This window comes from Aethalodelphis obliquidens, unplaced genomic scaffold, assembly GCF_003676395.1.
Source record: "Aethalodelphis obliquidens isolate GAN/ISIS:26980383/991018 unplaced genomic scaffold, ASM367639v1 scaffold58, whole genome shotgun sequence".
Lineage (NCBI taxonomy): Eukaryota > Metazoa > Chordata > Mammalia > Artiodactyla > Delphinidae > Aethalodelphis > Aethalodelphis obliquidens.
In genome coordinates this window covers 2,935,330-2,963,187 of record NW_020838002.1, presented here as the reverse complement: position 1 = coordinate 2,963,187, position 27,858 = coordinate 2,935,330, and the positions used below count along the sequence as shown (strand labels likewise).

The following is a 27,858-nucleotide window of genomic DNA, read 5'->3' as shown; positions in this document are numbered from 1 at the left end:
GATATTTATCACATTCTCTATGAGGTCTTTATGGGATGTGCCCCACTTCAGGACAGAACTTTTCTACTACTTTGCTGACTTATTCCCTACTCTAATTTCATAATTTGATGGGAGAAAGCTTTTTATGTGAATCACGCAAGCACAAAATTTGGTAAAGAGAGTGAGAAGAAGAAAAAAGCTTAAAGACACCATAGTTAGCAACGCAATGCTTTTGCAACACACATACTTTATTTTATCACTCTCAGGAAGCACAGTGCTTTGCAATTTCAACTCAAAGATTAAAAACAAAATCCTTCTCAATTCTAGGCTCTCATACAAAGTTTCTTAAATAAAACCTTTCCCTTCTCCATTCTCACCTCCCCAGTATGTCTAGAGCTTAGAAACCATTTGAATGTACACACAAATGCAGCAGAAAAAGACTCATGAGTGGGTATCATTAGAGTTACTCAATTGTGCACCCCTTGGTGTGTTCCAACTCTAGTCCTAAAGGGACTGCAATATTTTTCCTTCTCAGCCACAAATTTAGAGAATCTTGTTTCATCACAGCTAGGTTCTTCTAAAGCAGTACAACCTCAGTACTATTGATATTTTCAACCAGATAATTAGTTGTTGTTGGAGGCTATTCTGTATATTGTAGGATTTTTAACAGCATCGCTGGCCCTCTACCCACTACTTGCCAGTATCACCACTCCCCGCACACCCAATTCTGACAAATGAAAATGTTTCCAGACATTGCCAAATGTCCCTAGGAGGTAAAATGATTCCAAGTTGAGAACCACTGACCTACAGAATAAAAACAAATTACAGAAATACAAAGGAAGAAGAAAGAGGACAGTTCTGAAAACCATATTTTAAAAGGTTTTAAACTTTCCAGGAGGATCTTTATATCTAGATAATTTAGGCAGCTTTCCTTTATAAGAGACTTAGGAACTGCAGCACTGTATCCATCATTTCAGGTCTGATCTCTCACCACTGGCTTCACTGTGCTTGCTCTCCTTTTGAAGGTCAGCTTGTAATAATTTCAGTTTCTTTTGAATCTCAGTCAGAAAACCTATTTTCTGCTCCAAAATGGACAATAACTGGGCAATGCAAAAATCAACATCACAGTTTACCCCATCAGCTATCTCCTGGATGTTATTCCCTGGCCGTTGGCTTGATTCCTTCCAGGAGATTGCTGTATCCTCCATTAGTGGAGAGGATAGTGCTTTGATTTCTTTAGTCTCTTCCTCCTCCTCACTCTGCGTACAAGACATTTTAATAAATTTGTTCCTTGAAGGGACATTTCTGAATTTCTCATGTGATTTTCCAACATCCTTGGCACCTCACGTTCTGTGGGATAAAGACAACGATGGCGAGGCCTTAAATCTAGAGTTATTTCTTTTACTCTATTGGCATATCTTAAAGTGTTGAGGGTGTTTTTGCAAGGGGCCATCCCTGGAGAGATAGTAGCAATCATGCAAGTGGAGGAGTTCTGGCCTATAAAGGAGTCCCGGAGCACCTGTGTGAGCTTGCTGGCTCTGAATGGGGTATGAGACTTGTTCTGACCCAAAGCCCGGATGCATTCTTTGAGTGCAAGGAGACTCTTGTTAATCTCTGCTCCTTCCAGCTGTCTTTTCCGGTTGGCATTGGCAGTATCCACTCTCCTTTCATTCCCAGCTAAGTCAACAAGGGAAAACTTACCATGCAGTTTCCCTCAAGACTTTAAAATGATCTGGAACACTGCGTGCCTCCTGGAAGAGTGGGCATTGACTGATGTCTGTCCTGAAGTCCGGCAGCTGTTCCCAAGTTCCACAAGGTTCAGCATGTCCTCCACACAGCACACCTCTTGTTCCTGCAGCCCGACCACCTGGATTTGCTGACTGCCATCCCCAAGGACTTGCGTCTTCTTCCAGTTCAACAAGTCATACACCTTTCCCCCATAAATCTCAAAAAATGTGCCATAGACTTTGAGGTCCAGCTTCTCATAAGCAGAAGTTTTGAGCAGGAGGAAGACATCCTATGCCACCATGGCATAAATGCCTTTAGAACAATCTTGGTCCCTTCCTGAAAAGGCTCCACCCGTGGTGTGCGTTTTCCCACTGCTCGTCTGCCCATAGGCAAATCAGGTAGCCATGCCCTTGCAGAAGATGGACTCAACCAGTGGCTGGGCAGTGAACTGGTACACCAACTCGTTGGAGGCGATGTCATCGAAGGCATGGTCGAAGCAGAAGGAATGGTTCTCCAGGTAGTGAGTAAGGTCCACCTTTTGTTTGGACTCGTGCACCATGACCACTTTGTCCGAGGGGATGATGATGATATCCAGGTCCTTCATGGTGGTCTCCTGCTGGTTGAGAGGCCACCTCCTCACGCAGACGCTGATGCGGTGGTCCTCCAGTGGCTCCGGGCCTGACAACTGGCTGCAGTCCAGGCGCCTGCGGCATTCCTGGATCATGCTCTGAATCTCGTAGTTGGGGTTTCCCGTGTTGACAGCCAGGGCGCGCTGAGCTCAGCTCTCCAGCTGCAGCAGTCTGCACTTCTCTCGCTGCCTTTGCAGTTTCTCAATTTCCCGTAGGCAAGGAGACTTCTTCTGCTTCATCAGGCAAAGACTGCTGGGAACTCTCATATCCGGACTGTCCCCTGAGGGCGTTTCGTTTTTCTGGGGGATCGTCGCAATCCACCGCGTGGCCGTCTGCTGGTTCCCGATGGCTGAAGAGGGCGCTAGAGACAAGGAGGGCAACGCCCTGGCTGGCGTGGGGTGCTCAGCAGACGCCAGCGCTGGATTCAGCAGGAATATTGTATCTAGATCAATCTTTTTGCCTTTTTTGACTCCTTTTTCAACCCATTCTACCGTGACCCAAGCGTTTTGTGGTTTGACCTCTGTGACCACCGCGAGGTGGATCTGCCCATCGCTGCACTGTATAGCCACACAGATGCTCACTTGGATGTTTCTGAAGTGCGGCTTCAAGGGCTTCACGGAAGAGAGGCGCGGGGAGACAGGGAGGCATAACTGGCCGGCCATGGTGAGTGATGGAGGTGTCAGGGCTCGCTTCCAGGGTCCCTTGGGGTTGGAGCAGCAGGACCTGAGCCCAAGCCAGACTGAAGCGCCCAGAGCACTGAGTGCACTCCGGGTTTGCACGTACCTTTGTGAGCACTAGGGCTTGGCCTGGGCCCACTCTCATCACAAAGCACTGAGGAAAAGAGGCGGCAGAGCCTAGGGCCTCTGGATGAAAGGTGGTGGGAAAAAATTCACATCGTTCATGATGCTAGGTGCTAGGTGCAGAAGCAGCTGGAATAGAGAAATTGCTCTCTGCACAGAGAGCATAGGGATAAGAGTTGGGAATGGGGTGTGTGTTCCACGGACACTTGTGCCTAAGCTTCAGAAATATCCATTCTCCCCTGCAGTCTTGACCGGCAATCTCAAAGCTAAGTGATTTTAGTTTGAGAACCAGTGAATGCTACCTTAAACTTCACAATCCTCCGGTGATCAATGGGAACAAGGAAGATAGAGCTGCCTGCAAATTACAGGCTTCAAGGAGAGGATCCCAGAAAAATTCCCTCAAATTTTCCATTTTTTTTTCTGTCCCTACCCTGCTTCACAACTTAACAGTCACAACTTAAAGTTACTCCTCTTTAATGGGATTTCTCATTACGAAATCAAAATGAGTTGACTGTAAGGGGTTCTTGTGGTAATTTGCTGATATGGAACTTCGTTTGATGCAGCATTTGCTAACATAAGCTATTTATCACATTCCAAGTGGCTCTGACAGCTATAAAGTGAGTCATTGTACTCACTGCAGTCACCACTATTTTTGAGATTATTTCAGCAATTACCTTTCCAAACTCCTTCAGTAATTACACTTCTGGCCTCATTATCCATAATTTGGAAAGGAAAGACGTTTGGTAGAAAGAGATGATTCATCTTATACCCTCTCCTTACCCTGCAATGTGTGTGTGTGTCCTTAAGAAGTTGGTGTGGGTGGGCGGAGGGAGGGGGGCTTGGGGAATGGGAGATGGGAAGGCAGCTAAAATGATCAGAGGCAGTATATTCTGGCAAGATTGCAATTTTTTCTGTAGGATGATTTACAAAAAACAACAAAAATTATACCAACTGCCAGAGAGGCCAACATGAGGATTAAGGTGACACTTTAAGTTGAACTTTCTTTTTCCCCTAGTACCACATGGTCTTTTGGGCTGTGAGTCTGGGGGTAATTGCAGTGACAGCTCCATAGTAGCATGAAGTATCATGGTGTCCTTACAACCCTCCCTAGGATAAAGTAACATATGGAAATAAGTTCTTAACTATAAACTGACTTTTTAAAAAATTTATTTATTTTTGGCTGCATTGGGTCTTCGTTGCTGCACGCGGGCTTTTCTCTAGTTGTGGTGAGCAGGGGCTACTCTTCGTTTTGGTGAGCGGATGTCTTATTGAGGTGGCTTCTCTTGTTGCAGAGCACAGGCTCTAGGCGTGTGGGCTTCAGTAGCTGTGCCAGCCAGGCTCAGTAGTTGTGGCACACGGGCTTAGTTACTCCACGGCATGTGGAATCTTCCCAGACCAAGGCTCAAACCCGTGTTCCCTGCATTGGCAGGTGGATTCTTAACCACTGCACCACCAGGGAAGTCCCAACTCACTTCTTTTAAATGGAAAGTTTACTTAAAAATTTAGTTAGGGAAACGCAAGAGGGAAGAGATATGGGAACATATGTATATGTATAACTGATTCACTTTGTTATAAAGCAGAAACTAACACACCATTGTAAAGCAATTATACCCCAATAAAGATGTTAAAAAAAATTCTGTAGTGTTAGAGTTAATGCCATTGATGATATTATTAATTTCATATTTCTAATATTCATCAAAATGGACTCATAGATTTTCTCATGTTGTATACATTCAGCAGGGTATTTATTAATTTTCAATGCTCAGGAAGGTGAATTTACTAATTTTTAAGGCAGCTGAAAGAATATAAAGGGTGAAATAGTAAAGATATTTTTTCTGGGTCCAGAAGAAAAATTAAATTACTCATTTGGCAGAGTATGAGGTGTGGGAGAGGAGAAGAGAAAGAAGAGTAATAAAGGAGGTTGGTTTTAGTAGAAGTTAGGTGTGGGGAAATAAGGAAAGCCTTTAAAGGAAGGTAGAAGAAAATGATATTTGAAATCCACAATTGCATGGTATACTAATGTTCTAGACTCTAGAAAGATATAGTAATCCTTTAAGAAGATAGAGGGGCAAAGTGAGGGAGGTGAAGAGGGATTGGAAAAGGGTCAGATCAATATCTGGTATTATGAGTGTTTGAAGGCACTTTGACTTATTCTCTCTTCAGTACCAAACAAAATACAGTTTTGAAATTTCAACTGAGAACAACTCAGAAGTTAGATAACACTTCCTACTGTTGGGGAAGAGAAACCCCCCCCGCCCCACCCATCTTGAGTCCTTGTGGCTGGACTAATGATAAAATTGACACAAGACAGATTAACACAAGTAAAAGAAACAAGTTTTAACCATGTCACAGAGGTCTCATAGAAATGGAACCTAAGAAGTGCCCAACGCAGATAGCTTTTATACTTTTTAGACAAAGAAACAATACATTTGTGAGGAATTGGCAGGACAAAGAAACTTAGGTTTGGATGCTCAGTTAGTTAAAAAAAAAAAAATTTAGTTAAGCTTACATTTTTTTTTTTTTTTTTTTTTTTATTGCGGTACGTGGGCCTCTCACTACTGTGGCCTCTCCCTTTGTGGAGCACAGGCTCCGGACGCACAGGCTCAGCGGCCATGGCTCATGGGCCCAGCCACTCCATGGAATGTGGGATCTTCCCGGACCAGGGCACGAACTCGTGTCCCCTGCATCAGCAGGCAGACTCTCAACCACTACGACACCAGGGAAGCCCTAAGCTTACATTTTGAAAAGAAGTTTGGAGGGGGTGGTATTGGATAAGTATGTAGTGTGCACTTCAGGGAGATGTTGAATGTCAGAGGAGGGATTGGAGAAAGGGCTTTACCTAGTTGTGTTTTTATGATTATTAATTTTATTTGCCAAATTATTAGTATATAAAGCTGTACTATAAATCCATTTTTTCTTAGTTTTAAGGGCATTAGGGACATGTTTTAATCCCTCTGTTTTTTAAGTTAAATTATATATTTGAAAGCATTGCTGTTTTAAGGTGCTTAATAGTTGTTGTTTTTCTTTTTAAACCTTTACCTTTGAAAAAGCTAGCCCTCTCTCAAAATTATGCAAACTAGGGCTTTGCCCAGTTAGCCATATTTTTACAACTAAGCCAATAATTTTGTAGATGACTAGGTCTGTGGTGACAGTGCAAAAATCAGAGACTAAAGTTTATTTTGCTGCCCAGCATACCCATAAAGGTCTTTTAAGATATTTCAGGGCTTTTTACCCCTTTAGTTCTATTTTCTCTTAAATAGTTCCTTAGGAGGTCTCATTTGTTTCCAAGTTTAATTTGTTTTATTTGGAGATACATACATATAGAGAGAGAGTGGGAAGGAGAGCGACAAACCTCTCAGGTGTTTTTCTTTTAATTTTTTAATTTAATTTTATTAATTTTTTTATACAGCAGGTTCTTACTAGTTATCCATTTTATACATATTAGTGTATATATGTCAATCCCAATCTCCCATTCCACACCACCACCCTCACCCCCGGCTGCTTTCCCGCCTTGGTATCCATACGTTTGTTCTCTAGATCTCTGTCTCAATTTCTGCCCTGCATACCGGTTCATCTGTAACATTTTTCTAGGTTCCACATATATGTGCTAATATATGATATTTGTTTTTCTCTTTCTGACTTACTTCACTCTGTATGACAGGCTATAGGTCTACCCACATCTCTACAAATGACCCAATCTGATTCCTTTTTATGGCTGAGTAATATTCCATTGTATATATGTACCACTTCTTCTTTATCCATTCCTCTGTCGATAGACATTTAGATTGATTCCATGACATGGATATTGTAAATAGTGCTGCAATGAACATTGGGGTGCATATATATTTTTGAATTATGGTTTTCTCTGGGTATATGCCCAATAGTGGAATTCCTGGGTCATATGGTAATTCTATTTTTAGTATTTTAAGGAACCTCCATACTGTTCTCCATAGTGGCTGTATCAATTTCCATTACCACTAACAGTGCAAGAGGGTTCCCTTTCTCCAAACCCTCTCCAGCATTTGCTGTTTGTAGATTTTCTGATGATGCCCATTCTAAATGGTGTGAGGTGATACCTCATTGTAGTTTTGATTTGCATTTCTCTAATAATTAGTGATGTTGAGCATCTCTTCATGTGCTTCTTGGCCATCTGTATGTCTTCTTTGGAGAAATGTCTATTTAGGTCTTCTGCCCATCTCTTGATTGGGTTCTATGATTTTTTAATATTGAGTTGCATGAGCTGTTTATATATTTTGGAGATTAATCCTTTGTACATCGATTCATTTGCAAATATTTTCACCCATTCTGAGGGTTGTCTTTTCATCTTGTTTATGGTTTCCTTTGCTATGCAAAAGCTTTTAAGTTTCATTAGGTCCCATTTGTTTATTTTTCTTTTTATTTCCATTACTCTAGGAGGTGGATCAAAAAAGATCTTGCTGTGATTTATGTCAAACAGTGTTCTTCCTATGTTTTCCTCTAAGAGTTTTATAGTATCCAGTCTTACATTTAGGTCTCTAATCCATTTTGAGTTTACTTTTGTGTATGGTGTTAGGGAGTGTTCTAATTTCATGCTTTTACATGTGGCTGTCCAGTTTTCCCAGCACCACTTATTGAAGAGGCTGTCTTTTCTCCATTGCATATACTTGCCTCCTTTGTTATAGATTAGTTGACCATAGGTACGTGGGTTTATCTCTGGGCTTTCTATACTGTTCCATTGATCTATATCTCTGTTTTTGTGCCAGTACCATATTTTCTTGATTACTGTAGCTTTGTAGTGTAGGCTGAAATCAAGGAGTCTGATTCCTCCAGCTCCGTTTTTTTCCCTCAAGACATCTTTGGCTATTTGGGATCTTTTCTGTCTCCATACAAATTTTAAGGTTTTTGGTCTAGTTGTGTAAAAAATGCCATTGGTAGGGATTTGATAGGGATTGATAGGGATCCCATTTGATAGGGATTACATTGAATCTGTAGATTGCTTTGGGTTGTATAGTCATTTTCACAATATTGATTCTTCCAATCCAAGAACATGGTATATCTCTCCATCTGTTGGTATCGTCTTTGATTACTTTCATCAGTGTCTTATAGTTTTCTGCATACAGGTCTTTTGTCTCCCTAGGTAGGTTTATTCCTAAGTATTTTATTCTTTTTGTTGCAGTGGTAAATGGGAGTGTTTCCTTAATTTCTCTTTCAGATTTTTCATCATTAGTGTATAGGAATGCAAAAGATTTCTGTGCATTAATTTTGTATACTGCAACTTTACCAAATTCATTGATTTGCTCTAGTAGTTTTCTGGTGGCATCTTTAGGATTCTCTATGTATAGTATATTGTCACCTGCAAACAGTGACAATTTTACTTCTTCTTTTCCAATTTGTATTCTTTTATTTCTTTTTCTTCTCTGATTGCTGTGGCTAGGACTTTCAAAACTATGTTGAATAATACTGGTGAGAGTGGACATCCTTGTCTTTTTCCTGATCTTAGAGGAAATGCTTTCAGTTTTTCACCACTGAGAATGACGTTTGCTGTGGGTTTGTCATATATGGCCTTTATTATGTTGAGGTAGGTTCCCTCTATACCCAGTTTCTGGAGAGTTTTCATCATAAATCAGTGTTGAATTTTGTCAAAAGCTTTTTCTGCATCTATTGAGGTGATCATATGGTTTTTATTTTTCAATTTGTTAATATTGTGTATCACATTGATTGATATGCATATACTGAAGAATCCTTGCATCCCTGGGATAAATCCCACTTGATCATGGTGTATGATCCTTTTAATGTGTTGTTGGATTCTGTTTGCTAGTATTCTGTTGAGGGTTTTTCAATCTATATTCATCAGTGATATTAGTCTGTAATTTTCTTTTTTTAAGTATGTTTGTCTGGCTTTGGCATCAGGGTGATGCTGGCCTCATAGAATGAGTTTGGGAGTGTTCCTTCCTCCGCAATTTTTTGGAACAGTTTGTGAAGGATGGATGTTAGCTCTTCTCTAAATGTTTGATAGAATTCACCTGTGAAGCTATTTGGTCCCAGACTTTTGTTTGTTGGAAGATTTTTAATCACAGTTTCAAGTTCATTCCTTGTGATTTGTCTGTTCATATTTTCTATTTCTTCCTGGTTCAGTCTTGGAAGGTTATACCTTTGTAAAAATTTGTCCATTTCTTCTAGGTTGTCCATTTTTTTGGCATAGAGTTGCTTGTAGTAGTCTCTTAGGATGCTTTGTATTTCTGCAGTGTCTGTTGTAACTTCTTTTTCATTTCTAATTTTCTTGATTTGAGTCCTCTCCCTCTTTTTCTTGATGAGTCTGGCTAATGGTTTATTGATTTGTTTATCTCCTCAAAGAAACATCTTTTAGTTTTATTGATCTTTGCTATTGTTTTCTTTGTTTCTGTTTCATTTATTTCTGTTCTGATATTTCTTTCTTTCTTTCTTTCTGCTAACTTTGAGTTTTATTTGTTCTTCTTTCTCTAGTTCCTTTAGGTGTAAGGTTAGATTGTTTATTTGAGATTTTTCTTGTTTCTTGAGGTAGGCTTGTATTGCTATAAACTTCCCTCTTAGAACTACTTTTGCTGCTTTCCATATGTTTTGCATCCTCGTGTTTTCATTGTCATTTGTCTCCAGGTATTTTTTGGTTTCCCCTTTGATTATTTCAGTGATCTCTTGATTATTTAGTAACGTATTATTTAACCTCCATGTGTTTGTGTTTTTTACGCATTTTTCCCTGTAATATATTTCTAATCTCATAGTGTTGTGGTCAGAAAAGATGCTTGATATGATTTCAGTTTTCTAAAATTTACTGAGACTTGATTTGTTACCAAAGATGTAATCTATCCTGGAGAATGTTCTGTGCACAGTTGAGAAGAAAGTGTAACCTGCTGCTTTCAGATGGAATGTCCTATAAATATCAATTAAATCTAGCTGGTCTATTGTGTCATTTAAAGCTTGTGTTTCCTTATTAATTTTCTGTTTGGATGATCTGTCTATTGGTGTAATTGAGGTGTTAAAGTCCTCCACTATTATTGTGTTAATGTTCATTTCCTCTTTTAGAGCTGTTAGCAGTTGCCTTATGTATTGAGATGCTCCTAATTTGGGTACATATATCTTTATAATTGTTATATCTTCTTCTTGGGTTGATCCCTTGATCATTATGTAGTGTCCTTCCTTGTCTCTTGTAACATTCTTTATTTTAAAGTCTATTTTATCTGAGATGAGTATTGCTACTCCAGCTTTCTTTTGATTTCCATTTGCATGGAATATCTTTTTCCATCCCCTCACTTTCAGTCTGTATGTGTCCCTAGGTCTGAAGTAGGTCTCTTTTAGACAGCATATATATGGGTCTTGTTTTTTTTTTTTTTTTTGCGGTACGCGGGCCTCTCACTGTTGTGGCCTCTCCCGTTGCGGAGCACAGGCTCTGGATGCGCAGGCTCAGCTGCCATGGCTCATGGGCCCAGCCGCTCTGCGGCATGTGGGATCTTCCTGGTCCGGGGCACGAACCCGTGTCCCCTGCATCGGCAGGTGGACTCTCAACCACTGCGCCACCAGGGAAGCCCTGTGTCTTGTTTTTGTATCCATGCAGCAAGCCTGTGTCTTTTGGTTGGGGCATTTAATCCATTCACATTTAAGGTAATTATTGATATGTATGTCCCTATTACCATTTTCTTAATTGTTTTCATTTTGTTTTTGTAGGTCTTTTTCTTCTCTTGTGTTTTCCACTTAGAGAAGTTCCTTAAGCATTTGTTGTAAAGCTGGTTTGGTGGTGCTGAATTCTCTTAGCTTCTGCTTGTCTGTAAAGCTTTTGATTTCTCCATTAAATCTAAATGAAATCCTTGCCAGGTAGAGTAATCTTTGTTGTAGGTTCTTCCCTTTCATCATTTGAAGTATATCATGCCACTCCCTTCTGGCAGAAACTTCAGAGTTTCTGCTGATAAATCAGCTATTAACCTTATGGGAGTTCCCATGTATGTTATCTGTCATTTTTCCCTTGCTTCTTTCAATAATTTTTCTTTGTCTTAAATTTTTGTCAGTTTGATTACTATTTGTCCCAGCATGTTTCTCCTTGGGTTTATCCTACCTGGGACTCTCTGCACTCCCTGGACTTGGGTGGCTATTTCCTTCCCATGTTAGGGAAGTTTTCGACTACAATCTCTTCAAATATTTTCTTGGGTCCTTTCTCTCTCTCTTCTCCTCCTGGGACCCCTGTAATGAGAATGTTGCTGGGTTTAATGTTGTCCCAGAGGCCTCTTAGGCTGTCTTCATTTCTTTTCATTCTTTTCTCTTTATTCTGCTCCACAGCAGTGAATTCCACCATTCTGTTTTCCAGGTCACTTATCCATTCTTCTGCCTCAGTTATTCTGCTACTGATTCCTTCTAGTGTAGTTTTCATTTCAGTTATTGTATTTTTCATCTCTGTTTGTTTGTTCTTTAATTATTCTAGGTTTTTGTTAAACATTTCTTGCATCTTCTCAATCTTTGTCTCCATTCTTTTTCTGAGGTCCTGGATTATCTTCACTATCATTAATCTGAATTCTTTTTCTGGAATGTTGCCTATCTCCACTTCATTTATTTGTTTTTCTGTGGTTTTATCTTGTTCCTTCATCTGGTACCCTGCCCTCTGCCTTTTCGTCTTGTCTATCTTCCTGTGAATGTGGTTTTTATTCCACAGACTTCAGGATTGTAGTTCTTCTTGCTTCTGCTGTCTGCCCTCTGGTGGATGAGGCTATCTAAGAGGCTTGTGCATGTTTCCTGATGGGAGTGACTGGTGGTGGGTAGAGCTGGGTGTTGCTCTGGTGGGCAGAGCTCAGTAAAACTTTAATCTGCTTGACTGCTGATGAGTGGGGCTGGGTTCCCTCCCTGATGGTTTTTTGGCCTGAGGCGACACAACACTGGAGCCTACCAGGCTCTTTGGTGGGGCTAATGGAGGACTCTGGAAGGGCTCATGATAAGAAGTACTTCCCAGAACTTCTGCTGCCAGTGTCCTTGTCCTCATGGTGAGATAGGGCCACCCCCCCACCCCGCCTCTGCAGGAGACCCTCCAACCCTAGCAGGTAGGTCTGATTCAGTCTCCTATGGGGTCACTGCTCCTTCAACTGGTTCCTAATGTGCACACTACTTTGTGTGTTCCCTTCAAGAGTGGAATCTCTGTTTCCCCCAGTCCTGTTGGAAGTCCTGCAGTCAAATCCCACTAGCTTTCAAAGTCTGATTCTCTAGGAATTCCTCCTCCCACTGCCAGACTCCCAGGTTGGGAAGCCTGATGTGGGGCTCAGAACCTTCACTCCAGTGGGTGGACTTCTGTGGTATAAGTGTTCTCCATTTTGTGAATCACCCACCCAGCAGTTATGGAATTTGATTTTATTGTGATTGTGCCCATCCTACCATCTCACTGTGGCTTCTCCTTTGTCTTTGGATATGGGGTATGTCTTTTGGTACATTCCAGTGTCTTCCTGTCGTTAATTGTTCAGCAGTTAGTTGTGATTTCTGTGTTCTCACAACAGCGAGTGAGAGCACATCCTTCTACTCTGTCATCTAGAACCAATCTGTCTCAGGTGTTTTTAATTGCCTTTAGTAGCTTCAACATCTACCCACTAACAAAAGCCTGAAACAGATCTTTGACTTCTCTCTCCTCCACCGCCCATCGTGATTTGGAGTTAGGTAATCCTTTTCCAGCCTCTAGAATTCTTCTATAACTGTGACATCTTTTAATCTCCCAACCAATTATTACCTTGCTTCATTGGGCAACCTCATCCAGTCAGGGACTCAGCTTATTTCTCACATTGCCCCTAGAATTATTTTAATGGATAATATCTTATTAATTCCCTGCTCACAGATGTTTCAGTAGCTCTCCATCTTTCTAATCGATATAGTACAAATTCCACAAGAGGGTACATCATGCACTTTGTCATCTTGCCTTACTTTTTCATCCTCAAACTTTACCACTATCCACATGTAATCTGAAGTTGAACAGTACTGAAGAACTTGAGGCCCTTCAAATACAGCATTTTCTTTCAGATTACTAACATCTAGTCCAGTGGTTCTCACTATTAAGGTACATGAAACTCACCTATAGAGCTTGTTAGAACACAGATTGCTGGGCCCCACCCCAGAGATTCTGATTCAGTGAGTCTGAGGTGTGGGACTGATAATTTGCATGTCTAACAAGTTCCCAAGTGAAGCTGATGCTACTGGTTCTGGGACACACACATTGAGAATTACTTTTTCAGTGCTCTGGCTAGAATAGCCTCTCTCTACCTCCTCGTTTCCTTGAGCTCTTCAGTACCTATCTCAAATATGACAACCTGAAAAAGTTTCTCTGACCCTGTTGATGATAATCAGGCAAAATAACATTAAACTGAGACATCTTCCTAAGAGATAGTGTCTATTACTAATTGGGTTTGTTTGATCAGGGGAACCCAAAGACTTCATTTTCAGTAGTGACTACGGAAAAAATTCCCTTAGGTTAACATAACAATAAACCATAGAGAGTCATTTGAGTGATTTTACAATTTTGATAATCTGGAACTTCAATTGCAGTAATATCTTTTCTTAATCTACTAATACAAAATTCAGAATTCAGATACCATGTATATAACCCACTCATTTTATGGAGTTTATTCTAATGGAACAATCCAACTAAGAAAATGCTGTGAATCTTTAGTAATAAGATAAATATAGCATTTGTCAAAGTGTGAAGACCTAGATATGAGTCATGGTATCATTTTTGGCCATGGCCTCAATGGCCATTTATTTGGTAGATGAACAGTTCTTCTACATTAGAGACTGAAACCACCATGACATTTTATTTAACTGAAAATAATCAGGGAATAAGTATATATGAAATGCTTACCACATTCTGTTTCCTATTCCTAAGGAATCTTATCCTCAAAGATCTTACTACTTTCACATATTGTTCTATGTATTTACTAAGAAGCCCATGCCTTAACAAACAATTGATAGATTGTGACTTCATTTCAAATCCCCCTTATTCAAAAGCTGTACATATATAGAGAAGTATAGGGTAGTGTGGGAGGAAGCAAACATGGGAGATGAGTTTAGTATTTTCATTATTAATTACAAGCATATTCCCAGGTTGGAGCCTGCCAGAGTTACTTTACAGCAGGGAATGTGATTTCTAGTCTCATTTTAGATACAAACCTCTCAGGGGAAATGCATCAAATAAGTGCCTTTCTTGCACTGTTTTAATGGACATCTAGCAGCTGTTCTGTTTGTTTGATCACCTTGGGGGTCTGTACTTTTCCAGTAGTTGGATGCAATCTGAGTTTGATTTTAGTTCTTCAGAGGAGCTCAGTAGATTTTCCCAAATCTCTTTGAAAAAATGTAATTTGTCATTTCCAATTTAAAAGTTCTTGTTTTCTTCTTTGAAGAGTGGAGAGATAACTTACTAAGTGTATGCCTTTAGAAAACAAGGGGAAAATTAACTTAAAATGAGAATAGTATTTTACCATTGCAGCTATTATTTCTGCCTTCTGACATTTCAACATTTTTACCATGCACTACACTTAACCAGAACAGAAAAGTCCACATTTTTCTAGCCGTCTCACTGATTTAATAGGCAGGAATTGTTTCTATGACAACGGCATCAACTCCAAGCTATCTTTCCCCAGTTTATTAAACAGCACTGCTTACCCAGAGATATCTATATGATTCCTACATATCTGTTGATTGTGGAAGTTATTATATGAAGTTAGCCAAGATGATAAGACTAACAATTGTCGTTGTCTCATTTTAAACCCATTTGTGTTGGTCGTCTTGCAGCTTTCAATTTGATTTAGGATGCTGAGGGAGGAGGCTTGGGATTTGCTGATTGTCTGTATATCAGTGCTTGTTTGTAACTCACAATGTAACTACAGAAATCATGTTACTCATGAGTATAGTAGGTGCCTTTGAAGTTCAGCTACAGCTCTTTAACTTGAAAGCCATGTTCTATATTCCTTGCCTTCAGAGTCTTCTTTAGATTATGCAATTCAGGATATTTAAATTAATTTGCTATGGAACAAAAACATTTTTCCATATGTTTTGAACTAAAAACAAAACAAAAAACATTATAGTTTTGTGAGAAATAATTGTAGGAACTTGGATATTTGTCCTAGAAAAAGTTTGAGAGACAGACTTCTCTATACTTAAAAGGCTACCTATAGAAGAAGAATATAATTTGTTCTATTTAATTGAATATGTGTGAATGTTCAATAATTCAAGTGCTGAGCCATCAAAACTCAACTTAGCATCACTTGTCTTGAAAAACATTCCTTGACATCTATTGCTGTCTTTCCTCTAAATCAATCACAGGTAGATTTGTTGCCTTCATCTCAATTCCCACCTTTATTTCATATTTATTTTGACATTACACTTAACCATTTTTGATTAAAAGTATCTGCATCTGCCTTTCTAGGTAAATAATTAAGGACTTTGAGAGAAAGGAAGAGTGTACTTTGTGTTTTTATACTCAGTGTCTAGAGTATGGATTTTTCAAGTTTCCTGGAATTATAAAAACTAGCACAGGTGATGGATGTTTTAGAGAGACATAAGGTCAAACTAATGAAGGACCTCATTCAATCAGATATGCGCTCAGCAAACCTTAATGACTGCCTCCTAAATATCAAGGTCTGAGCTAAGTGCTCAGATAGATACATATGAAATAGTAAATAGATAGATATGAAATAGTAAAGCAAATAGCCCTAGACTCTGCTCGCAGGCAGCTTACAACATTGTTTTTAGAGACATATATTAACAAACAGCTACACATGTGTGTATAATATATATATATATATATATATATATATATATATATAATATGGATGACATTCTAATAACTACAGCTATCTAAGAGTCAGGGTCCTATTCTCCTATTCTAAAGTGTATTAAAGCAGAGACTAAATGGTAAATGACAACTTGTTAGGAAAGAGAGCACAGACCATATTTAAATTACAGATGCAGGTGTTGGGCTAAATTTGTGTTCTCAAACCTGGCTATATATTGGAATCATCGGAGAATCTTATACAAAGTACAGATTACCTGGCTCCACCCAGACCTGCTGAATCAATCTCTAGTGGCCAGAGCCTGGGAATCTATGTTACTAAAAAGCACCCCAGGTGATTCTTCTGTTACTGTGAATCCAGAAAGCACTGGATTGAATACCCTGTAGGTCTCCTTCTATTCAGAGATTTTATGAACCTGTGGTTCTGTGAATAAAAAGATGAATGATCATTTGATACATCTGTTGCCATTGAAATTTCTTTTTTAGTTTTTTGAATGTTTGAAGATACTCCTCCTTCAACAAATGCAGTTTTACTGGGAAAACTACTTTTAGTTTTCTGTAAAATGTTTACTGCAAAATGTAATCTTTGGTATTATTCTCTAACAACATGAAGTAAAATTGCATAATATCAAACTCTCATGTCATTAAAGGAATTTTGTAAGCATGAAGACATATCATTTATTTTTGTAACTTCCACAGCGTTTTAGAATAACACCTTGTACATAGTATATATTTAATAAGTGTTTGTTAAATTGAACCCTTGGATAGCATGAGGGAAATATATGATGTTTCAGAGTACTCATGATTTTTGATTGCTTTTTCCTATTTGCTAAGCGTATAAGGTGAATGTTATATCAAGACTGAAAACCCTTAGGTTTGTGCTATGTCTCAGTATAATCTCTGAAGGTAGTATTATAAGCACTACTTATCATTGTTGGAGCCTAGTATCCACCTGTCAGAGTAATGTATATTTACCATTTTGCAACAATTTTTTTATGTTCTTACCTGGAAATACAAAGCAAGAAGACTAAAATTCTAAGGAATAGGACATGATGACAAAATAACCAGTTGATTCTGGGGCAAAAGTATTTCCTTTAAACAACTGGTTGACTTAATAGAGATGACCTGCTGATTAGTTTATATTTCAAGTACATGTGTTAGTGTTGTATAAGCTGCTAAGATTCAGGAATTACTGGGAAACCTCTAGATATAATCATTTGCTATTAGTGAATATATATTTAGTTTGGTGAATAAGGGATATTCCTGGGATAGGAAATTTGGGGTGAGATTTTGTGCTAACATTGGCACTTTGCAATTTCTTGTTAAGTAAATGAATTAATGGATAAATGAAGAAAGAAATGATTGTCAAATCATTTGTCAAATCTCAATATGGATTTTCTAGCCAGAGTGAACTTAAAACAAATGTAATTCAGATCATGTTATAGATATGTTTAAAAAATATATATTCAATGGCTTTCCATTTCACTGCTTAAAAACTCAACCTTTTTTTCATGGCATTCAAGGTCCTGCATAATTTGCCCTTTGCCACTCCTCCCCCTGTTATCTCATGTCACTCTTTCTCCCTTTTAAAAATGATATTCCAGCCACACCAGTCTTCTCTTAGTGTTTTGATGCACCCAGCTTTTTCCTGACTGAAGAATTTTTCGTACCTTGCTTTACTGGGGAATGGCTCCTTCTTAATCTTGTCCTGCACTTAATAGCTGTGTGACTTTGTCTCTTCTTGGGTTTGAATCCTGGCTCCACTGCTTCCTAGTTCTATGACTGTGAACAAATTACTCAATCTCTCTATGGCTCAGATTTATTCATCTGCAAAAGCTATGAGTAGTATCCACCTCAAAGGGGTATATGAGGAATGCATACAAATTAATGAAAAAAGTGCTTAGAATGATGCCTAGCACACACTAAGAACTTAGTAAATGTTTCTTTTTATTACCATATTTTGGAATTACTCTATTTACTTGCTTATTTATTGTTTATTCTCTGTTTCTCCTATTAGACTGTCACTATGTGAGGGAAGAGTACCAATAAGCCACAGAGCTTTAATATGAAGAACCTTAGAACAGGAATAAAGAGATCTAGGTTTGTCAGCTCAGGCATTGATACTTATTTGATCTTGAGCATAAAACACCACTTTTCTGAAATTCCATTTCTTCATCTGCAGAAAGAAAGAAGGAGGGAAGGAGGGAGGGTAGGAGGGAAGGAGGGAGGGAAGGAGGGAAAGAGGGAGGAAGGGAGGGAAAGAGGGAAGGAAAGAAAGAAAGAGAGGTTGGACCAAATCTCTCAATTCTTCTCTGACCCTTAAGTAAGAATGTTTCTAATTTGCAAACAGTTAAGCCTCATTCCAAAGGAGATACAAATAAATTTTGGTTTGTCCAGTTAATAATGAGAATTCTTTGCTGAAGATTATGATAGAGAAGCAATGACTATAGGTTGTTTAAGAAAGTAGGTATGTTTAATGGACACCTCTACAGCTGCCCACTCACACTTAAACGATGCTGGAGGAAGAATTTATTGTAAAATACAGTCCTGTGAAAAACAGATTAAAGAGTTTGGTTTCAACCTGGATTTGGGCTCCTTGGCCTATTTTTGTTTCACCAAGGTGAGTGTCTTGGACTTATCTATAAAGTATTATATTTTTAATCAGAATAAGAAACTTGTATATTGAGTATAGATGTGTGTGTGTGTAATCAAATTATTCTCATAGCCTTCTTTTTTTTTTAACTGTAAGTTTCATGATAAATGGTCCCAACTATTAGAGAAATATAGTAGATAATTCATTAAATATTTCCAGAAAATGCTGATTGAATTTCATTGAAAATTTACCTCTGGGGGAGAGAATATTTGAAAGTGAAAAATACATTGAATGGAAAGAATTTGTCCTATAATATTTCTGCACTGTAAATTGGACCTTTGAGTTGTGCCTTGTTTCTTATTTCATTAGAACATAATATTATACAAAATAACTATCTCAAATAGTATAGGAGAAAACATTCTCAATTTTATCAGGTTTTATTTTGAGTTATAATTACTGGTCTCATTAATTAGATAGATAAATTTTATCAAACTATTAAAATTTAGCCATTATAATGATTTACCAAAGACTGGAAGTACTATACTATCTATGTATGCTTTAATGAGGCACAATCATTTTTTATTAATTTTATATGTAAGAAAAGTGTTAAAATATGTCTCTAGTTTATGGCCTAAGTGTTGTAGTGAAAGAAACTTCTGTTATGAAAAGGAATGGAAGAAAATAGAATATAGCATACCCTGACAAGTTTAAAAGATGACAACATATATTCAAGAAATAAATAGTAATAGCAGATGTTCAGGACCGATAAAAGTTGAAATGGTTGAAAAGGATACTGAATCTTTCTGCTTTGTGTGTCCCACAACATATGATTTATCTATAGACATCTATTGGCTTTATTTACAGATTGTCTTTTAATTTGTTTTTTCTAGTTTTTTTTCACTTGTGAAAAAATGATTTTGTAGAGTTATATATCTGGAAGAAAATAGTAAAATCACAGAATTTTAGATTTTAGAGAAATTAATAATTCATATTGTCTTTCACTTTGTCTTGTTTTGAATACTAAAAGTAGAGTTTTCTTGTTGAAATAGATGGATTTTGAGAACCTGCCTGGTCAGTAGAACTGAGAACTATCATTTATTCAACACACATTCATTGGGCACATATTATGTGCAGGAACATACTAGGCATACCATTAACATTATAACCTTGCATGTGGCATGCACTTAGCCTGGAAAAAGTGTTTATATGAAATATATTAAAATTAATATAGTTATATTTTTAAAACAGGATATTTTCTTTTGTGTGGGAAACATTTACACATATAAAAGGATGACGATTAGATCTATGACTTTGGAGATTAGTTTAAAAGATTCCTGAAATATTTTTCTTGGCTGGGAGAATAATGACAAATGTAATTCACATCTGTATCTGATAAAATGCTGAATGGTGAAACTGGGACCAGGATATACATGCTAGTAGCTTAGTAAAGGCAAAAAGAACCAGAAACATAGTGAGAGAAAAAAAGATCTATTATGTATTGAATGGCTCTGATGTACTAAACATCTTCCACAGTTTTGCCTTCAAAAGCTGTTTCTACTCCACACCTAACTCTTCTCTTACTTCCTGTTCCCCTCATTTAATTATTCATTATGTTCTGTCAATTCTACTTTCATGGAAACCTCTTGAATCACATATTACTGTTACTTCTGTTACTGTCTTAATTTTGCCACCATTGTCTCATATTACTTACAGCAATAACCTTCTAACTGGTTCCTCTTCTTCCAGACTTGTCTTCAAACCAGCCAACTCCATGCACTAAGCCACCCTAAGTCTTTTCTAAACTGCATATCTAAGGCACTGTCTCCTCTTCCATGAAGTCTCATTGGCAATGCCTTTCTAGGCACTGTTGCCTCCATCCTTTCCTTTCCAACCTTCTTACCACTTGCCCCACTCTGTGCTCCACCGCATGATGTGCTAGACCCAAATATGCTGACATTATAGTAAGCAGCCCATGCATTAGTCAGGTAGACAGAGTATTGGTTCAGTAATGATTGGTTGCTGATCTTGAGGTTTAAATGAGACATACAAATCGCTTAGTATGACGTGTGACCCATAAAAAGCTCTCTAAAAAGGCTAATTGTTATTTACTTTGCTTAAGAGTCCCCTCTACATAGAATTCCATACCTCCCTTATCTCCTCATCTCCCCTGTTTCTCTTGATTACCTTCTTTGTGTGCTTCAGGTATTTTATAACTTACATGTTATTTTACATAAGAAGGTTCCCCTTAGCTCGTATGATTGCAGTGATAATTCTCCTATGTATATCATTGTTTTTCTCTGTGGAAGCACTATCCTGAATTTGCCACTTGCATGTTTTCTACAATACAAAATAAACTTCAGTGCAGTGACTACATTGTTTGCTATATTATCTCCAGTATATCACATAGGTGCCACTCAATATTTGTGAATGAACAATGAATAATATCAATAATGATAGATACTATTTATGGAGGTTTTATTATGTGCCAGACCATGGGCTAAGTTCTCAAGTATTTTTCTTACTTTCTCTCTCTGTCTAGGCATGTATGTTTCTCTCTCTCTCTCTCTATATATATATATATAGAGAGAGATAGATAGATAGATAGATAGACAGATATAGATATATAAAATAAATGTATATAGTCACACTCATGTACGTACATACACACATATGTATTTGTATGAATATATTTACATATTTATGTAAATAATGTAAATGATTATTTATATATACGTGTGTAGAATATATAAATATTTTATATAAAATTTTGTGTATACCATATATTATATATATTTAATTTTTAAAACAACTTTATAACTCTCTGTGGCATTACTATCTTCATTTAACTGATAAGAAATTTAAGGCTCTGAGACAATAATTCTTCACTGCTAGCAGTGGCTGGGATTTGAGTTTACATACAACTCTAAATGTGTTTTTTGCCATACCATATGTCTCTAGTTCATGGCCTAAGTGTTGTAGTGAAAGAAATTTCTGTTATGAAAAGGAATGGAAGAAAATAGAATATAGTATACCCTGACAAGTTTGGAAGATGACAACAGAATGATATTTACTGGGGTCTCATTGTTGTTCAAAAGTGTCAGTAACTGGTATTTTTAATTCACAGAAATGAAAGATAATAATAGGTAGGACTTGTGTTGCCATCCTTTGGGTCATGTGGTTCTGAGATGGGATCTGGCGTGGCAGCCTTCTCTGATCTTCCTCTTCATGCACCTCAATGGGTCCATGGATTTTAGCCTTCCCTTCCTTGCTTGTAGCTAATGTGTTTTTCTGTACCCTCTCACAGGCACTGTTACTGGAGTCTCTGAGCAAAATTCTGCTAAAGAACACATGCAGCAGTACCGGAAGTATGTTCTCTAACTGGGGAACTGTTTCATTCACCTGAAAGAAAATTAACCTTTTTGCTGAGTGCAGCCAGCTCTCATTCTGAAGTTGAAGTGTGACTCCATGTGGAGCTAAGGTTACAAGACCTCCTCTGTTCTTGGCCTAGATTTTGATCTTTCTCCCTCCTGAATTTGTAAACAAAACCCTCTCTCTAGGCCTGAAAGTTCTTACAGCGAGTATCTGGCCAAAAGAAAATGATTCTTTCAAAGTGTGGAAAAAAATTGGCCAGGTTTAAGAATGTTTTGGACTAAAAGTGACAACTGTGTGCCAAAATCATAAAGAACATACACATCTCCCCTGCTTGTACTTATTTGCACATAAATTACAGATTGTGTGTGTGTGTGAATCAGTTGACAAACAGAGATAAGTCATAGCTTCTCTGGCACTTTGTGTAAGAGGCTAGTTACTCACTTTACAGTGGCTAGATTTTATACAGAAGAATTTCCCTTCACATTTTGCAGTTTATCTACAGCATTATACATATAAAATCACACAATCATTTTGAAGCCATTCCATATCACCACTATTAATAGTTCTTTGTTTCTTACACCAGAAGTTCAAGCTTCTATTTTTCTTTTTTTTTTTCCAGTACGCGGGCCTCTCACTGTTGTGGCCTCTCCCGTTGCGGAGCACAGGCTCCGGACGCGCAGGCCCAGTGGCCATGGCTCACGGGCCCAGCTGCTCCGCGGCATGCGGGATCCTCCCGGACCGGGGCAGGAGCCCATGTCCCCTGCATCGACAGGCGGACTCTCAACCACTGCGCCACCAGGGAAGCCCTCAAGCTCCTATTTAATGAGATTCCACAAACTGGTTGACTATATATCAAGGTAAAAAGACAGAATGGTTTCAGTTTTGACACATGGTCTTTTCACTAATAAAAACCCCGAAATAACAGTCTTTGGCAAACCATTATCAAGACATCTGAAAACAAATTTTATAAAATTTATAAAATTTGTGTTATATTTGTATAGTGCTTGCTGTACGCGGGCCTCTCACTGTTGTGGCCTCTCCCGCTGCGGAGCACAGGCACAGAGGCCATGGCTCATGGGCCCAGCCGCTACACGGAGGGGGGGATCTTCCTGGACCGGGGCACGAACCCATGTCCCCTGCATTGGCAGGCAGACTCTCAACCACTCTGCCACCAGGGAAGCCCTGTATAGTGTTTTTAACTCACAAAGTTCATTTACATTTATTTGCTCTAGTTTAATAATTTGGATTAGGCTAACAATTTTGAGTGTCTACTTTTTAGTAATCGTTGAACTAGGCTCATGTAATCTTCACTACAATTATGTGAGGCAGGTTGTATTATTTCTTGTTCTGTGAAGAGGAAACTGAGGTCCAGAGAAGTTCAATTGTATGATCCAAAGTCACACACAGCTAATCATTGTTAAAAACAATTTTATTCAAAATTTGATACCTCTTTTTTTGACATTTTACCTCTATTCTACAACTAGACATAACTCCCTTAGGAATTAACGCCCCTCTTAACTACAGCCGAATTATTTAGTAACACTGCAAAAATCTAAGAAAAAATCTAAGTAGATCTAAGAATTTCTCCAAATGAGCTATTTGAAAAATTTCCAAATTATTTCTGACTGCTGTATATTGAGCAATAAAATAAATTGCTTTCTTATATTTTTTGCCCTTTGTGTTTGTGAACCTGCTCACAAAAATACTCTCATACATAATGCAAGGTAATAAACTGCCTCTTGTAATGGCTACAAAGCCTTGCCTAGGTGGAAATAGAACTGGAAATCTATTACTAGCAACATATCCTTCAAATGCAATTCAAGTTTGACAAACTTTAAACAATTTGGCAGGCACTTGCAACCAGTCTTTCCTCTGAGTACTTTTTAGGTGTCTCATCATCATGCTATAATTCTAAAATGCTGAGAAGATTTAATGATTTCCTTCAGGTAAATCACAGTGAGTTGAAATGCCACACAGGAGTAACCATTGCTCATTTTCTTGGATGGAAGATAATGTGAGCTCCGTATTCACAAACTTTTTTATTTAATGCTGTTTCTGTTGAAATTCCATTTTCTTTATGACTCCTAAAACTATGTTGCCATTTGATTATAATTTCAAATAATATTGGTATTTTTCTCTACAAAACAAGCACATCCTCACTCACTTATGAAAACATGCTCAGTGGCTCTGTTTCCTTGGGTATGAAACAAAATATTTTGTAGCTATAAAAGGATTTGAGGAGATTTCCTTTGCCAAGAAACATCTCACCTAACTAAAGTACCTTGTTCACACAGAGTAGTTTTAAGCTCATTAAGAGTCATTCTTGGGGAGAATCTAAACACATCTGTTTTTGACGCCTTCTCAGGTCTTCTCTTGCTGTGTTAGAGGGGAAAAAGTTCTTAGAATCTATTGTTTATTTCTTAGAAAAAAAAAAAGATGTCATAATTGACACCTTTTTATCTTTGAAATGCATATTGAGGGACCTTAGTTTTTACCACTGTTACCACAGTGAGATAAAAAAAAATTGACTTGTGTACAGGGCATAAGTAGGGAAACTCAAGCAAAGGACTATATAACACCATCTCAAAAGTATCCACCTCTTAACCACATTTACTTCTGTTTGGTGAGAAGATTTTTTCCTCCCTCCCAGTCATTGCTCTGTAGTGTTTTCCACATTCTAGATTTTGCCAATTACTTCCTTGTGATGTTGTTTAATATCTTCTTTTGCCCCTTTATTTACTGTAGATTGGTAGTTTGATATAGAGGCTAGGTTAGAGTACTTCAGAGGTTGTGTTGCCTACTTTTTATTTGATTACATCAGGAGACACATGTCTGGTTGTCTCTCTTTTTTAGTGATGTAGTGGATCCTATTGTTGTTCAACAAATAATCTCTCTCCTCATACTTGCTTCTCCCTACCCCTCAAAAGAAGAGTGTACCTCTCCACTCCATTTAGCCATTTGATTTGCTTTAGCATGTGGAATGTGAATGGATACAATGTACTCCACATCTTTGCCAAGGCTTCAAAGGTATTTGCAACATCTGGCTTAAACTTCTAGAATTCCTGCCCCCTGCAGATAGAGGCTGCTTTGTTAATCTCTGATTACAGATTGTGAAGACAGAATAGATCTGAAACCAATATAGAGTTTGGAGTTTAAAGCTTAGCTTAACATCAGCTGACCCGCAGACCCAATCTTTTAATAACCAAGAAAGAAATGTTTGTTGCTCTATGCTACTGAGTTTTGTGATAATTTTTAAAACATTATTGCATCAAAAGCTTAATGATATAGACATAATATTGATCAGTGGATTGAATTGTTACCAGATTGCTCTGGCATTTTTTAATTTAATGGCTTTGGCAACCATTGATGATTATTGCTTAGATCCTTTATTTTATTGTGGTTTGCAAAGTAGTGATGTTCTGTTATTCCTTGTTTATGTATTACTCCCAGAAGAATTACTGAGGAGGTGCTCTGAGATAGTTTATAAAAGAACATCAGATAATTTTTAAAATTCTTCTACTTTATTTGCTAAGCTTTAAGAATAATGGACTGATTCCCTAGCATCATCCAAAGGTGACTAATGAGATTTTGTTTTATTTTTTTTAAGTGTTATGTACTCATGAATTTCATTGCTAAAAATATACATCAAACACTGTTTGATGTATTTCCACCAATTGGTAATATTACTCCATTTGAGGCTCATATTGTCCATTCTTAAAATGTTATTTCTATTTAAATCCAATATTGATATGCCTTTTAAATCATAAAACTGGAACCGTTCACTTTTATTTTTCTAGAGGAGCTACTTTTCCTTTCTCTAAAGCTTAGAAATCACTATTAGCACTGAGAGAGGCAGGAAAATTGCTGACAGTAAAGTTCCTTAATGGAAGGAGTCAAAGGCAGTGGTTGTGATTGTTAGGGAATCCCCAGAGTGGGGTGCAAGGATATACGAAAGCACATATTGCGGAGACACATCATCTAAGATTTAGGAATCGTACAATTCATGAAGTTCCATTGGTAAGGGATCCCTGACATAAAGATGGCATCCCAGTTAAGTGATCTTCAGTAAATGACAAATGAAGGATTAAATGCCTGGAGAATTAGTCTCACTAATTCAGTATTTATAGCCATTCAAGTTATTAGCTTTTTAATTAACGCTGAAAGATCTTAAAGTACCTAATTGTATTCCATTCTAATTATATTAACAGATTATACCCATGAAAATTAAAATTGTTTTTGTAATATTCTCTTTAAGAATGTGCAAATAGAGTTGATATTTTCTTAATAAATGTCTCAACTGTTACTGTGTTTCTAAACAGAATAGAAAAAAATGCAAGTTAATAGTGCTCATTTAAGTATGTTGCATCCAGTTGGGATTATAGAATTTAAACAGGCTTTACACAAGAGTGTTAGAGATATACCAAATCCACTTACTTAATTCACTGTAATGATAATCTGCTCATTGAATTATTTAACACATCTTTTTATAAAGAGCTTTGTGAATTCCAGTTTGAATGTGAGCAGATTAGATTGTTACATTTATTTGCTATAAGACAAAAGCAACTGGAAGAGCTATTCCAGAACCTATAGGATAAATATGATATAAAGAAAAGTAAATACAAATTTGAGAAGAGTAGGATTCTACTCCTGACTCCCAGATTACTCACTTGGGTTCAACTTTAATGAATCTGGCTTAGGAACCTTACTGAGTGAAGTCTCTAATCCTGAAATCTTTCAGTTCTTTTATTGAAACATAGAGACAGATTCTTGTTTTAAGGTTTTTCTTTGTAGTTTATTTTATATCTTCAGGATACAAGCTGTTTGTACTGGTAATAAAGTCTAATGAATATTTGCTATAATAATCCAAATATTGGGTCAACTCAAGTGTGTAAGAACTGGGGGCAGCCTTCTGTTTTGAAATAGCTTGTCAGCCCAAGAGGATTTGCTTTGACATGTGTCTGTCTGGTCTGAAGAGATGTGGCAGGATAATATACAGGTGTTAATTGTGTTGCCCTGCCATACCAGACTTAAAAACTTTTTCTGCTCTCCATCCCCATATCTGAGATGATATAAGAAGTCTGCACTTCTCCATGGTCAGCAAAAGTAGCAGTCACATAATTAGAGAAGAAGTAATTAATGTTTTAAATTCAGAATCTTCATTCTCATGAAAGACAGAACCACTTGGGAAGAATCATTGTAGAGGCAGTCATCCCAACATTTCTTCAGCTACGTTCATAATTTCTATGCTGAGAAGCAGGAAATGAGATGGAGACAGAGGTCTTACAATCCTATATGTTCTTGAAAGAGAGCCCAACACCTTGCCTTCCTCACCCAGTAAAGTATATTATTAGTAGTTGTAATCATTTTAATTCCTTGTTGCTGCAAAACAAACCCCCAAATTAGTGGCCTAATACAATCACCAACTTATCATCAATGATAATTTATCATTATTCTATACATAGAGTAGGTTTAGCTGGATAGTTTTTATGTTCCATATGATATTGATTGGGGCTGAAATTATATGGGAGTTCAAGTGGGCTGAAACATTCAAGATGGTTTATTCACATCACTGGTGTACTGATGGACAGCCACAATATTACGCTGAGCTAGGCTAGGACACTAGGATAGCTAGGTCTCTCTCTCTCTCTCCCCCCATTTTGTCCCAGGGTCTCTTCCTCTTCGTGGTTTCTCATTGTGCTTTTTACCCCCAGCAAGTTAGCTGGGCTTCTATCATGGCAACTCAACGCTGCTAAGAGGATGAAAGTAGAGACTTCTAGTCCTTCTTAAAGGACTTAAAGGGTTAGGCCCAGAACTTTCACAAAGACACTTTTGTATCCATGTACAGATTCAACATTGAAAGGGAATTCTACAAGGGCAAGGTTGTGATTCCATGCATTGAGGTCAACTTTGAAGAGTCGTTACCATGAGAATGAAGCCACCTTTAAATTTATGGTCTGAAAATAGAAAGGATATTGCAGGCTTTTTCTTGGTTGCCCT

At 37.8% G+C, this 27,858-nt stretch overlaps 1 protein-coding gene across 1 annotated transcript; it reads right to left on the bottom strand.

Annotated features, from left to right (window-relative positions):
• Nucleotides 1-947: 947 nt before the first annotated feature.
• KIF2B (kinesin family member 2B) lies at nt 948-2,998 on the bottom strand. The gene is given in 2 exon segments (XM_027087428.1): nt 948-1,267; nt 1,270-2,998. Coding segments are annotated over 2 exon segments (2,049 nt in total).
• Nucleotides 2,999-27,858: the final 24,860 nt, after the last annotated feature.